Source organism: Myotis lucifugus, unplaced genomic scaffold (genome assembly GCF_000147115.1).
Source record: "Myotis lucifugus unplaced genomic scaffold, Myoluc2.0 scaffold_8, whole genome shotgun sequence".
Classification (NCBI taxonomy): Eukaryota; Metazoa; Chordata; class Mammalia; order Chiroptera; family Vespertilionidae; genus Myotis; species Myotis lucifugus.
The window spans coordinates 7,900,870-7,916,360 of record NW_005871056.1 but is presented as its reverse complement, the minus strand read 5'-3'; the positions used below and the strand labels follow the sequence as shown (position 1 = coordinate 7,916,360).

The following is a 15,491-nucleotide window of genomic DNA, read 5'->3' as shown; positions in this document are numbered from 1 at the left end:
CAAGGGGTGTGGCCTACGGGATCAGGCTGAAACCAGCTCTCCAACATACCCCAAGGGGTCCCGGATTACGAGAGGGCGCAGGGCCAGGCTGAGGGACCCCACCAGTGCACGATCGGGCCGGGGAGGGACTGCGGAAGGGCTCCAGGGCGTGTTTGGCCCATCTCGCTCAGTCCTGATTGGCCAGACCCCAGCAGCAAGCTAACCTACCGGTTGGAGCATCTGCCCCCTGGTGGTCAGTGCACGTCATAGCAACTGGTCGACCGGTCAACTGTCTGCCCCCTGGTGGTCAGTGCACGTCATAGTGACTGGTCGACCAGTTGACTGCCTGCCCCCTGCTGGTCAGTGCACATCGTAGCAAGCGATTGAGCAGCCTTAGCATATCATTAGCATATTACGCTTTGATTGGTTGTTCAGTTGTTCTGTCGTTCGGTCTATTTGCATATTACCCTTTTATTATATAGGATTAGTGCTAATCATTCCTTCAGTGATTAAGTGCAGCACTGTAGCCATGTTTTTTGGTTGGCCTTGCTATCAGGATGTTATTAATGTAATGAGTAACTAAAATTTCTGTGTGGCTTTGGGCTTGTTGAAGATCGAGCCCTATCCACTGGTGGCGTATTGTAGAGGAATTTAGGTATCCCTGCAGAACTATCTATATATATATAAAAGTCCAGCGACCAGAATGGCAGAATGACCAGAACAACCAGTGGCTATGACGCACAATGCAGCAGCCAACCAACCTGCCCCCGGTCAGGGGTGAGGCCAGCTGACCAACCACCTGTGGCCCCTCTCCCCAGCCGGCCTCCAACATCCTGATCGGGGGCAGAGCCAGCCAGCCAATCACCTGCAGCCCCTCCCCCCCAGTGGCCCGTCCCAATGGGCCCCCATCGGGGTGGGCCAGCCAGACCCCCCCCCCACCAGTGCACAGGTTCATGCACCAGGCCTCTAGTAGTAAAAATATGTTGCAGGCCAGTCTGTGTGAATGCAAATTGTTCCTGATCTTTATCCTCCAACTAGAGGCCCAGTGCATGAATTCGTGCACCAGTGGGGTCCCTTGGCCTGTCCTGCGGGATCGGGCCGAAACCGGCTCTCCGACATCCCCTGAGGGGTCCTGGATTGCAAAAGGGCACAGGCCAGGCCGAAGGACTCCACCGGTGCACGATTGGGGTCAGGGAGAGATGAGGGAGGTTGGCCAGCCAGGGAGGGACCGCAGGGGGCTCCAGGGCGTGTCCAGCCTGTCTCTCTCAGTCCCAATCGGCCAGATCCCAACAGCAAGCTAGCCTATCAGTCAGAGCGTCTTCCCCCTGGTGGTCAGTGCACGTCATAGCAACTGGTCGACCAATTGACTGCCCCCTGGTGGTCATTGCACATCATAGTGAGCGGTTGAGCGGCCTTAGCATATCATTAGCATATTACACTTTGATTGAACTGACAACTGGATGACTGGACACTTAGCATATTAGGCTTTTATTATATAGGATGGGATCAAGTAAAAGGGATTAGCCAGATCAGTAACAGTGTACTACTTTCCATTTGGGCTGCCACTGTTTTAGTGACAATGATAATATCAAGGACTGCTGGAACCAGAGCTAGAACTTTCATGTCTAACCTGTGGTAATCTGTCAACCTCCAAGCTCTGGAGGCCTTCCTGAGTGGGAAGACAGACTGTTAAATTTTGACTGAGTGGTTATCAGCACCACTGCTTGCATTGTCTTGAATTAACAGAATAATGTCCTCTTCCCCACCATACTTGTGTTGAACAATGTGCCATATTTTGCTGTATTATTTATTTGTATTGTAACTATAAATCTACTTTTGCCCATCCCTGAATATGCCCCCTTGCATCTAATAGTTCTCTGCTGTTCTGTGATCTTACCAACTCTTGGCTCTTGGAAGCTAAATTCTGTTTGAAAATCTATTGTCAACCCTAGCCTATAAAACATAACCACTGTGGAACTTCTCAGTAATGTCTGTGCCTCTATCACAGGTCTTGTCCTTTTTGCCTTGGTAAACAAAGTATTCTCTAGGCCCTCCTGAGAAACATACTCCTCTGGTATGTCTTCTGAGCTTATATAATAGGTCCTTTCTGGCATGCTTACTTCCCTGTGTCTTTGAATTCCTTTTTTCACAGTCTGGCACACAATTCTAGCATCTATTTCATTTACTATACACCATTACGTTTTCCAAGAGCCATCCAGCAGTATGTTGGGCCATTTCCAGGGACCCTTAACAGGGCCTTAAATCCTGAGTCACGGGAGAGTGTCCCAGATCCAAAAACTTTCCTGTTTTTTATTCCCACTCCCAGGTCCAGTACCCTCAGCAACTACTCTCTACCATATTCTCCTAGTTCTTTCTGGTTCAAATTGGCCCATTCCTTTAGCACTTATAGCATACTGGAGGCCCGATGCACAAAATTCGTGCAAGGGTAGGCCCTCGCAGCCCTGGCTGCCTCGGCCCTTACAGCTGCCCCTGCTGTTCCCTCGTAACCCTGGCTTCGTCCAGATAGTCTTTCTGCTGTTCAGCCGTTTGGTCGATTTGCATATTACACTTTTATTATTGTAGATAATCCTTCTCCTCCCTTCGTATACATATTACTTTCCACTTGGGCCATGCTGAGATTTGACCTTAGCCTGGTGGCCGCAAGGGGAGGTTGCTGTAGACCATGAGGAGAGCTACAAGAATTGTCCTTAACGGCACTTACTTCACTTGAGGCTTCCGTATAGCCAGGGGTAGGGGGCATACTATCCTCTAACAAGAGATAATATGAGCCTTAATTTCAGGCCCACAAGTTCCTGGGAACCTTGGAGTTCAAGGTTCTCAGCTGCATCCACCCAGGTATTCTTTTTATATTTTTTTAATTGATTTTTTTTTTGAGAGAGAGAGGAGGGGAAAGACAGATATATCGATGTGAGAGGGGAACATCAATTAGCTGCCTCCTGCACACCACCCACCAGGAATTGAGTCCACAATCTGAGCATGTGCCCTCACCAGGAGTCAACCAGCAACCCTTCAGTATGCAGGCTACACTCTAACCACTAAGCGACACCGGCCAGGGCTACCACAGCATTTAACCCTTATAACAGCCTTACAAAGTTGGCATCACCATTTCATAAATGAGAAAACTATTAGAGTGATTAATATATTTGCTATCTCTCATGTAGCTTATAAGCTATAGAATTGGAAATAAAATCTAGTTTTGTCTGATTCCAAAACTTGGATACCCACTGTTACAGTACATTGCTTCCTTTTTGAAAAACGGAAACTTCCGTCTTCTTTGAATCCTTTGAAAGAGTTAGATAAATTTCTAAATTACTCTAAACACACGTTGATCACCAATATCTACTCCAAGTTAATAACTTTATATATATATAAAAGCCCAACAACCAGAACGGCACATCGACTGGTGGCTATGACGTGCATTGTGGTAGCCAACCAGCCCGATCTGGGCCCCAATCGGCCCCCAACACCCCAAACGGGAGCGGGGCCAGCCGGCCAACCTTCCGCAGCCCCTCCCCCCCTGCCAGCCCCATTGGGGCTGGCTGGACCCCACCCATGCACGAATTTGTGCACCGAGCCTCTAGTTATAGATAATGTACTAGTAAATGGCAGCCCCAGAACACTTCATTCTTTTATTTTGCCTGTTTTAAACATTCTGCTGTTTATCTGTTTATTAACTGCTCTTTCTGGAATATAAAACGTATTCCATAAATATTTGTTAAATTAATAAATGATGACCCTTAAATATGAAATTAGGTTTTTCCTATAGGATTATTCAGTACTTACATGAAGGACAAATTAGGGTGCCCTTCTCTAATTGAAATCCTACGTTAAAAATTCTCTCAAAGTGCCACAGTATAAGGTGGGAAACATTCCATGTTGAATCAGAGTTGGTAAATGTTTGAAAAGGGTGTAGGTTACTCTCAAGTAACTAAGGGGTTTTCATTGCATTTTTTATTAAATATAAATGAAACACAGGCTATACAATTGTTCAGTTCCACCCTATGTTGTTTTACAATACGAAGTAAATTGAATGGTTAAGCTAAAAATTACTTCAGTCTTCATAAAGACTAGAAAATCTTTTCAATTCTTTTGGCTTCATTGATGGCTTCTGTTGTGTTTTTATTTGTATTTCTATAGCAAGGAGAAGTCAGGCTAAAGTGTTTGAAAGCTCTACAGAGTCTGTATACCAACAGAGAATTATTCCCCAAATTGGAGCTATTCACAAACCGATTCAAGGTAAGCGTCAAGAATGCTTGGACTTAATTTATTTTTCACTTTAAAAATGCTATTTATAGCTAGTTTAGCAAATTACATTACCATAAAAAGTATTTAGTTGATATTCTTTACTGCATATTCTTTAGATAAATCTGAATTAAGTAGATGAGTGAATATTTGCTGTACAAAGTATTTTACCAACATGAATTCTTATTTATTGCCACCGATAAAAGGCTCTCCTGCTTAAAACAAGATTTTCTTTATTACAGCTTTATATAATTACTAGAGGCCCCGTGCACGAAATTTGTGCACAGGGGAAGGGGGGAGTCCCTTAGCCTGGCCTGCACCCTCTCCAATCTGGGACCCCTCAGGGAATGTCCGACTGCCAGTTTATGCCCGATTTCGGAGATCAGGCCTAAACCGGCTGTCAGACATCCCTCTTACAATCCAGGACTGCTGGCTCCTAACTGCTCACCTGCCTGATTGCCCCTAACTGGCCCCCCTGCCAGCCTGATCACCCCTAACTGCCTCTGCCTGCTGGCCTGATTCCCCCTAACTGCCCCCCATGCCAGTCTGGTTGCCCCCAACTGCCCCTCCCCCCCGCCAGCCTGGTCGCCCCCAACTGCCCATCTGCCAGCCTGGTTGCCCCCAACTGTTCCCCCCCTCCCCCCCGCCTGCCTGGTCGCCCCTAACTGCTCCCCTGCCGACCTGGTCGCCCCATGCAGCCTGCTGTTCAGTCGTTTGGTCATCCCTCACTAACCCCCCCTGCCTACCTGGTTGCCCCACGCAGCCTGCTGTTCAGTCGTTTGGTCATCCCTCACTAACCCCCCTGCTGGCCTGGTCGCCCCATGCAGCCTGCTGTTCGGTCGTCCATCTGGTTGTTTCAGTCGTGATGGCCCCTGGCTTTTTATATATTAGGACATTAATTTTGCAAGTTAACGTTTATTTGTCTCAGTGTTAGGGAATGCCAGTCAATGAGAAAGATTTTAGATTATGAACATTTCTCCTAATACATACCTCCTTTCTGTGAGTAGGACTATGATAATACTGTTTCAAGATTAAAGTTTTCCTTTTCATTTATCTTTAGTCTTGCATATATTCTCCCACATATTTCCTTAGGTCTGTCCCAACTTGTTTTCTGCTCATGGATGATTTGATTTGTAATTTATTTTCAGGATCGCATTGTATCAATGACACTTGATAAGGAATATGATGTTGCTGTGGAAGCTATTCGATTGGTTACTCTGATACTTCAGTAAGTGTAGTTAAAATCTTATTAATATTGTAATGTCCTTTTCCCCAGCATTATTGATATACTTTACATATACTAGTATAACCCTAATATACAGGGTGGGGCAAAAGTAGGTTTAATAATATAAAAGTAAGCACTGTGTTTCTTGTACTCACAACTGTAAACCTACTTTTGCCCTACCCTGTACTTATCACTATAGGTTCTACTTTTACATTTTAAGGTTAGGTTTGAAACAACATGTTTTCTGTTTTTCTCTCTTTGTTTTTTATTTTGAGTATTTCTGTTTCCTTCATATTAAAGTTCTTTTATGTAGGATATATCAATGAAGAAACTAGTCCAGGGGAAATATCAATGAAGAAACAGAACTTTCTCTTTTAAAAAAAGAAAGAAGGCCTCAAAAGAGATAGGATTTTCAAATAGGCTTCTTTGGAATGGTATAGAAGTAGGAGAAAGGTAATAAGGCATTTAAATTACATCATTACTATGCTAGAGATTTAATAATTTTATTTACAGAGCTTTGACTAAAAATTATGAAAAATTTATGTGAGAGAATGTAGATCCTAGTAAAGTCATTAAAAATCATCTCCTACCTTGTGATGCCACATCTGTCATGTCCCAATACCAACTATGATAGGGTCTATTATTGTTTTCATGTATTTTTTTCTCTTTCTAATCTAGTATCATACTCTGTATTATGGTAGCTTTATAATATAGTATGTGTTACAAATATGGCCTCTTCTTATTGGGTGATTCCTTCTTTACCTTTCTTTTAAAAATCTACTTAGCTATTTGTGGACTTTTTTCCCCTTCTATATGAATTTTTAAAATATAGTTGTTTAGTTCCTCAAAAACTGGCTAGGATTTTAAATATCTGAACTCCATTTAATTTGTTGTTGTTGTTATTGTTTGTGTGTGTGTGTGTGTGTGTGTGTGTGTGTGTGTGTGTGTGTGTGTGTGTGTTTGAGAGAAAGGGGAACATTGATTTGTTGTTCCACTTATTTATGCAGGTATTAATTATTTCCATATGTGCCCTAACCAGGGATTGAACCCACAACCTTGGTGTTATGAGGACAATGCTCTAACCAACTTAGCTACCTGGCAAGGGCAAGACATGCTTTTTTAGAAATTATTATTATTGATTTTGGACAGAGAGGAAGGGAGGAGGAAGGGAGAGAGAAACACATCGATGTGAGAGTGAAACAGTAATCAGTTGCCTCCCATATGCATTCCCACTGGGGACCAGGGACTGGGGATGGAACTGCAAACTTAATTTTATACCTGGAGTGGGAATCAAATACGGGATCTCTCTCCACATGAGCCTGGGCTGGTGCAATTTTTTATTCAAATCTTATTTGTCTTTTACATAAGTTTTAAATTTTTTCATAAAGATATTGTACATTATTTATTAGGTTAATTTTAAGCACTTTATGGTTTTGTTGTCATATGATTCATATTTAGTCTTAAAAATATTTTCTGCTTAGTTTTTGCTGAGGAACAGAAATCTTTAATTTTTATGTTGTTATTATATACGCAGCATACTAGAACTCTATGCATTGTGATGGTTTGTTAATTCTATTGGGTTTACTATATAGATTATTCTGTCGTCTGCAAACAATTTTAGTTTTGTCTTTTCCTTTTTTAACCTTAAAACATTTGTTTTATTCTCTTGTCTAATTGCATTAGCCAGGACTTTCAGCACATGCCCAGGTTGTGGGGTGTTTTATATTCTTTTTATTCTTTAGATGGCATCTAAAGTTCTTTGTTTCTGTGATTTCTGAGGTATGTTTTTGATATATGATAAAAGTTCTTTTGTGTTCTGTTTTGTGAGATTTTCCTTTCATACATTGATGAGCCTGAATCTAATTGACAGCAGATTTGTCCAATGGTAAACCACCATTGCATTTCTAGATTAAATCCTGTTTGAATACAATATATTTGATTTTATTGTATTTTACTAAAATACATGTTATATTTAATGTCTTATTTAGGATTTTCACATCTGTTTTCATGTGTAAATTTGACATAATTTTTTTCTTGTCTTTTATCCAGCTTCAGAATCAAGAGAATTATTTGTAAAATATATTCAATAGTTTCTTGCCATTTTTCTGTTCTGAAACAAATTTTCACTGACAGAGATTACTTTTTTCTTGAAACTTTGAAAGAATTCTCCTGTTAAAGACATTTCAGTTTTCGATTACCTTTGAGGAAAAGGTCTTTAATTATCATTTCTACTTATTCAATGGTTATATAAATTTTATTTCTTGTGCTAATTTTTGCTTTTTGTAAACTTTAAAAAATATCAATTTCATCACTGCTTTCAGAATTTATTATTTTATAGTTTATGATATCATAAAACTTGCTATTTCTTTGTTAATTGCACTTTTTATTTTTATTTTTTTTTTAAATATATTTTATTGATTTTTACAGAGAGGAAAGGAGAGAGATAGAGAGTCAGAAACATCGATGAGAGAGAAACATCGATCAGCTGCCTCCTGCACACCTCCCACTGGGGATGTGCCCGCAACCCAGATACATGCCCCTGACCGGAATCGAACCCGGGACCTTTCAGTCCGCAGGCTGACGCTCTATCCACTGAGCCAAACCAGTTCTGGCTGTTAATTGCACTTTTTAATTTGTTTTATTTCTATCCTCTTTTTCTTGATTAGTCCTGATAGACGTTTGTCCATCTTACTACTGTTTTAAAAAAAACTTGCTTTTTTTGGCTCGTTTGTTTCTTGTTTTCTAATAATCATATTTAAACATATATTTCAGTATTACTTGACTGGACTGCTAAGAAGTTGGACATACCAGTACAGTATTTTCATAGACATTTAATGATAAATATTTGTATTACCTTTATGATTACCATTATAATCATAGATTATTCACTATTGTGTTTTTGTTCTCCCCAAATATATCAATTGTTTAGAGCTGTCCTTTCTGTTTTATTGCATTATCTGAGAATGTGTTCTGAGTGGTTTGGTCAGTTTTCTAACAACATATATCTACAGGGTGGGACAAGAAGTAGGTTTGCAATTGTGAGTACACAAAACAGAGTTTACTCTTGTGTTACTGTTTATTAATTATTATTTTTTACATGAACACTGTAAACCTACTTTTGCTGTACTAGTATATATAGTTAGGTATTTATAAATTCATTACTTTGAATTTATTTACTGTGTCATTCAAATTATCTATACCTTTAGGTTTTGTTTTGGTTTTTTTTTTTAATGTTTTTATTGGTTTTTAGAGGGAGAGGAATAAATAGAAACATCAATGAGAGAGAAACATCATTGATCGCCTGCCTCCTGCACACTCACTACTGGGGTTTGATCCCACAACCTGGGCAGGTACCCTGACCAGAAATCGAACTGGTAACCTCTTGGTCCAGGGTCGACTCTCAACTTGTGAGCCACACTGGCCGAGCTGCCCATTTCTTATTTTTATTTTTTTAAGCCTTACCCAAGGATATGTTTCTTTATTGATTCTTAGAGAGAGAAGAAGGGAGGGAGGGAGAAACATCGATCTGTTGCCTCCTCCCTGATTGGGGATCAAACCCACAACCTAGGCATGCACCCCCACCAGGAATTGAACCCGCAACATTTTGGTGTACAGGACAATGCTCCAACTAACCTAGCCATCTGGCCACGGCCCTTTGCTTATTTTTTGTCCGGATTTTAAGAGGGATGTGTTACGTCTCCCATAACTGTTGTTATCTCATAAGTTGTTGCTTGGTATACTTCTTAGTATATAGATTGGAACCTATATGATCATTATTTTTGCACCTTCTGGTAGTGTTCATTTTATCCTTACATACAATTTTTTTCATTTATGAAGAATTTTTCCCTTTTCAAATTTACTTTAAAATATTAGGCCCCCCTAGTTAAATTTTCCTTGTAAATTTCATAAGCTTATCAATATCTTTCCCTTGAACAAGAAAGTACCCTGACATTCCACCCACCTATTTCATTGGAATTATCTAGAGCAGCGATTTTTAACCTTTTTCATCTCATGGCATGCATAAATAAACTAGTTACTAAGATTCTGTGGCGCACCAAAAAATATATATTTATTGCCAATCTGACAAAAATGGTTATAATTTTGATTCATTCACACCAGATGGCTATTGTTGTATTGGCTGTTGTCATTTTTATTTGACAATCTAAGGAAAAAGAAGTCATTGCCCCTGACTAAATAGTCAGGTATTGCATGCTTTAAAAATTCTTGCTGCACACTAGTTGTAAATCTCTGGTCTAGAGTTTAAGACCTATGTTAAGGATGTACTTTTTTTTTTTTTTTACTTATTTAGTTTCAGTACTTGTTCATTTAGACAGGAATAAATGTTCCTTTGATATTTCTTCTTTCCTTATTTCCAGGGAAGAGTAATTATCTCATAGACACCTCCAAGATTATCTTTTCCTACTAGTTTACTTTCTTTAAGAGTGTTATCAAACCATCTGAGACCTTTTTTAGCCCCCAAAAAATCCTACTTTCTTCCTGAATTTAGAAAATGTTTTCACTAATTTCAAGTCCCTTTTTAAAGTAATTTTCTACATTTTCATTGGGGGAGGTAAGGGCTGAACATGTTTTATTTAAAAGGTACAGTTATGGCTCTTCAGCTATGTGGATTCCTCAGAGTAACCTCCCCACTCTGGGTATTTACAACTGCAGTTTTCCAGAGTGGTCAATGCCTCCACTGGCTTATTCACTTTCATAACTAAGCCCCTGACTTTCAGGTTTCCTCTGTTGGAGTTGCTTGCCCTATAAGTAGTCTTCTTGGGCAAAGTTCTTAAAAACTATTCAGACTGGCTTTCTTTAAGTATTCCGTATCTAGCCTACAAGAAACATGGACTGTTTATTGATAGAGAAAGTACAACTCTGTCCTTGTAACCCTCTCAATCTGCTACGATAAGTTGCTCAACTTTTCACATTTAGGCCTTTTCTTCACAAAGTATCATTTATTAAACTTTCTCACAATTCTAAGGAATGTTTATAAATGTTTCATAGTGAACATTTTCCAGTTTGGCTTGGGAAGAAGGTTTCTGGCATCTTTCTCCTGAAAGAAATCCTCTCTACCCATTATAATGCTTAATCCTCTAATTTCTATTTATATAGTATTTTGGTAAGTAATAAGCTAAGGATCACAAAATCAGCTTTCCCATCTATTACAGCATTTGCATGAAATAATCTGGCCTTAATTTTTTTGGCTTATGGTATATCTTCTTCCAAAAACAACAGGTAAAGTCAAATTTAACATACTATTATATCTTCTCTAAATTCTTTTTCTTTTTGCTATTTCTACTTCTTTTAGTATATATTTATTTTCCTCTCATATATGAGCCTAGGTTCCTGAAATGTCATATTAAATTTTTATTTCTATGAGTTTAACTTTCTCCTGAGGGTATTAGCTAATAGCTGATGATGCATAATTGGGTTAAGGGGTTAAAACTTAGGCCATAGTGCCCGGCGGTGTGGTTCAGTTGATTGAAAGTCATCCCAGGAACCACGAGGTGGCAGGTTTGATTCCCAGTCAGGACACATGCCCAGGTTGAGGGTTCAATACCTGGTGGGGCAGCCCATCAGTGTTTTCATCTCCCTCTCCCTATCTCTAGAATCAATAAAAAATATACTTTAAAAGAGCAAACAAAAAATAAGACAACTTAGGCCTTACCTTGTGCCCAACATTATAATTTAGGGGTATAAGTTGGGCATTGGCAAAGGTCACTGTAATTTTATGTGTATTTGACAGATACCTTAACTTCCTCCTAGCTTCTGAGGCATCTCCAGGATTGAATTCTGGGTAATGAGCTTACACTCCTACATGTTGTCAAAAACCTGTACAGCTCAAGAATTCTATAATCCACCTAGTGGTTGTGAATCTACACTGACAGCAGACATATTTAAGCATGTTTATAATCAAGAAATAGTTGATTTTTGGTGTGTATTTTTTATAGTATATTTTCTTTTTAGGGGGTGGGAAATACTTAAGGACACATTCAGCAAACTAAGAAATGGCTCATACTTTAAGAATACATGAATGGAAAGGTAGGAATTAGTGTTAGTAAAGGATTGGTTGTTCCATTAGATTAATTTTATTTAAAAAGAACACTAAATAGTGTTGTAAATATGGTGATAAAATAAAATTTAGTCCTAGCCTGTTTGACTCAGTGGATAGAGCATCAGCCTGCGGACCGAAGGGTCCCGGGTTCGATTCTGATCAAGGTCACATACCTCTGTTGCAGGCTCCTCCCCAGCCTAGACCCTGATTAGGGCACATGCAGGAGGCAACTACTTAATGTGTTTCTCTCACATCAATGTTTCTCTTTGTCTTTTTCTCTCTCTTCCACTCTCTCTAAAATCAATGAAAAAATATCCTCAGGTGAGGATAAAAAAAAAAAAAGAAAAAATCTATATTAATAAAAGTGTAATATGCTAATTAGACCAGATGACCTTCCAGACGAAGCTGGGGCTGCGAGGGCTGAGGCAAGCCACTGCGGCTTCGAGGGCCGAGCCACTTGCATGAATTTCATGCATCAGGCCTCTAGTCTATACTAATAAAAGGGTAACATGCTAATTAGACCGGGAGACCTTCCAAACGTCCTTCCAAACAAAGCCATGGTCGCGGGGCCGAGGCAGAGGCGGTTAGGGGCGATCAGGCCAGCAGGGGGGGCAGTTGGGGGCAATCAGGCCAGCAGGGGGGCAGTTGGGGGTGATCAGGCCGGCGGGGGGGGGAGGGAGGCAGTTGAGGGTGATCAGGCTGGTGCGGGGGGCAGTTGGGTGCGAGCAGGTTGGCAGGGGAGGGACAGTTGGGGGCGAGCAGGCCAGCATGGGCGGCATTTGGGGGCTATCAGGCCAGCAGGGGGGGCAGTTAGGGGTGCTCAGGCCAGAAGGGGGGGCAGTTGGGGGCGAACAGGCCAGCAGGCAGAGTGGTTAGGGGCAATCAAGCAGGTGAGCTGTTAGGAGCCAGCAGCCCCGGCTTGTGAGAGGGATGTCCGACTGCCGGTTTAGGCTCGATACTGCAGGGATGTGGCCTAAACCGGCAGTCGGACAATCCCCTGAGGGGGTCCCAGATTGGAGAGGGTGCAGGCCGGGCTGAGGGATACCCCTCCCTGCCCCCTCCCCTCGTGCACGAATTTCGTGCACCGGGCCACTAGTGTATATATATAATTTTAAATAGGCATTTATGGAGAGAAAAGTTACATAGCATAATAATAATTTCATTCTATGAAACGGATAAATATCTTTCCAGTGCTTACCAACAAAAAATCTCATGCACATTTAAAGAACTTGCTAATTTCAGCTAATATATATTCTAAGATGTTAATAGTCATTGTCTATGGTTATGTGCAGGAAGAATTGTGGACAATTTATTTTCTTGTTTTCTTTGTATTTTCAGAATTTTATGTAATGATATGAGAAATATTATTTTCAAAGTAAGATTAAAAAGATGAAAATAAAATCCATATGCCTTGAGCTTTTATAATGAACTTTACAAAACTTAAAGTTAGAACTAAAAATAAGCATTTGTTTTGACTCACATGTCACTTTGAATTTTTCAGTGGAAGTGAAGAAGCTCTTTCTAATGAAGATTGTGAAAATGTTTACCACTTGGTGTACTCAGCACATCGCCCTGTTGCTGTTGCAGCTGGAGAATTCCTTCACAAAAAGTGAGTTACTTACCTTTGAAACCAGGTTCTTTTATATTTTGTTTCTTTATAGTTTTAGAGTTCGTAGAAGAGAATAGTAGTGACTGAAAACAGTGCTAGAATTGGTCATTTCAGATTTTAGGGAGTGTAATATCCTCACAGCCTTTGTGCACATCATGAATCACATCCTTGGGAACAGTGTTCTTTGTGACATCTCTTTTCTGTGAAATTTAAAAGGATGGTTCCCCTTTAATGTGTGAATGAAAATTGAAGAAGTGCATGAAATTTGTAAAAGCTCCCTCAGAAATTGATACTTCATTTCATCAGTGTTTTGTTTTTATGTGTTGTTGTTTTTTGTTTTGTTTTTTTCATTTAAAATTCTGAATTCTCATCTTACCTTCTCAACATTTGTATCTAAATTCACTTTCAAGGCCCTGGCCAGGTAGCTCAGTTGATTAGAGCATCATCCAGTATGCCAAGGTTGCAGGTTTGATCTCTGGTCAGGCCACAGACAAGAATAAGCCAATAAGTGCATAAATAAATGGAACAACAACAAATCAATATTTCTTTCTCTCCCTCCCTGGCTTCCTCACTCCTTCCTCTGTCTCTAAAAAATTAATAAATAAAATAACCTTTAAAATGCTCAGTATTTCATGTCTTTTCTTTCTGTTGGGATGAGGATTATTTTAATTAAAAATCCTTAGTGATGCTGAAAATTATATGTACAGTTGTAGTTTAATTAAAAAGTAAAACCTCGCCGTAGCCAGTTTGGCTCAGTGGATAGAGCGTCCGCCTGCGGACTGAAGGGTCCCAGGTTCGATTCTGGTCAAGGGCATGTATCTTGGTTGCGGGCACATCCCCAGTGGGGGGTGTGCAGGAGGCGGCTGATCGATGTTTCTCTCTCATCAATGTTTCTAACTCTCTATCTCTCTCCCTTCCTCTCTGTAAAAAATCAATAAAATATTTTTTTTTAAAAAAAGTAAAACCTCATCTATTTTTTGACAAAACATAAAGCTAATGAGAGTTTATGAATATAGTCTTCTAAAATACATTTTTTATTGTGGTCTACTATACATATATCTACTATATCTTAATCTCCTATAGAATTTATTAGTTGATTAATCTGTTCGTGAAATATAAACATTTGTACATGAGTTTCCTTATTTTTGTTTTTTAATTCATAGATTTAACTTTGTGACTGATGAACCCAAAAGTCCAGTACACGTAGTAACTTGTGACTATGCTAAGCATAGATATAAATCTTGCACTGAGCAACTGTTGTACATGGATGATTAACTTTGATAATGAGCAGGCCTCCATCCAGAATTTGGATCTCAGTGCTGCAATAGCAAACTATTCTCTGTTCAGTAATACCTCTCAAAGTTGTGTCTATGTGAAAAAAAACTTCTGTAAGAAAGAAGCTGAGTACTAGTGTGTGCTGGTAATTAAAGAGTAAAGGCAAGAGTTTCAGGCATGACTTTTACATTAATATATTAAATTTGCCAGTGACTCTGATCTATGGCTAATAGAATAGTGCTATTTCCATATTTATCTTGAGGTGTTGTTTGTCATAAATATTAAGGGTATTTTGTAGTTTTTATTTCTCTTCCTTTTCCAGGACTATTATATTCTAGTTAGCTTCTATTCTCTACTTAACTTTCAAAAGGCTTTATGTTTATAGAAAGACTTTATTGCTCTAATTTCAAAGAAAAAATAAACTAAAAAGGTTATTTCTCTACATAATAGAGACCATAAACTGGTAGCAGTTGAGCCAGACGAGCCTTTAATCTGTATTGCATTTTCCTAAATTTGAAATACTTGCTAAAATTTTTTAAATTAGAATATTTTACATAGAAATCCACATGTAAGCTCCCTTATATTTGTTATTTGTGAAAATGAATCCAATTCCTATTCAGCTAAAAGCTTCTCATAAACTTGTTTGAGAACTTCTGATTCTTATTGATCTTTTTGAGCATTCTCCCATGATTCAGTATTGTGATCTTTAAAATCCTAACTATAGAGTAGCCTCAGGAATTCCATTATTAAGTTTTTTGTTTGTTTAATCCTCACCAGAAGATGGATGGATATATATATATATTAAAATTTTGTTTTAATGCTTAAAGTATTACAAAGAGTATTACATATGTCTCCCTCCCACCCCCCCCCCTTGACATTCCCCCGGCCTCACCTACCCCCCAGTGTCTTGTGTCCATTGGTTATGCTTAAAGTACAAGCATACAAGTCCTTCGGTTGATCTCTTACCTCCCGCCCCGCCAGGCCTCAACAGCCTTCCGGCTTTAGTTTGGCAGTCTGTAAGCTGCTGCTCTGCCTCCGTATCTATTTATGCTCATCAGTTATAGATGTCAATAGTATGCATG

General features: G+C 39.6%; 1 protein-coding gene across 4 annotated transcripts in view; it reads left to right on the top strand.

The window, feature by feature from the left end:
- STAG1 (stromal antigen 1) overlaps positions 1–15,491 on the top strand; it is a 232,057-nt gene that overhangs the window by 135,143 nt on the left and 81,423 nt on the right. For all 4 annotated transcript variants that reach the window (XM_014450946.2, XM_023749568.1, XM_023749567.1 and 1 more), the window contains 3 exons: positions 4,138–4,236; positions 5,391–5,470; positions 13,027–13,134. In XM_014450946.2, coding sequence (XP_014306432.1) covers positions 4,138–4,236; positions 5,391–5,470; positions 13,027–13,134 — 287 coding nt within the window. The remainder of the gene's footprint in view (positions 1–4,137; positions 4,237–5,390; positions 5,471–13,026; positions 13,135–15,491) is intronic.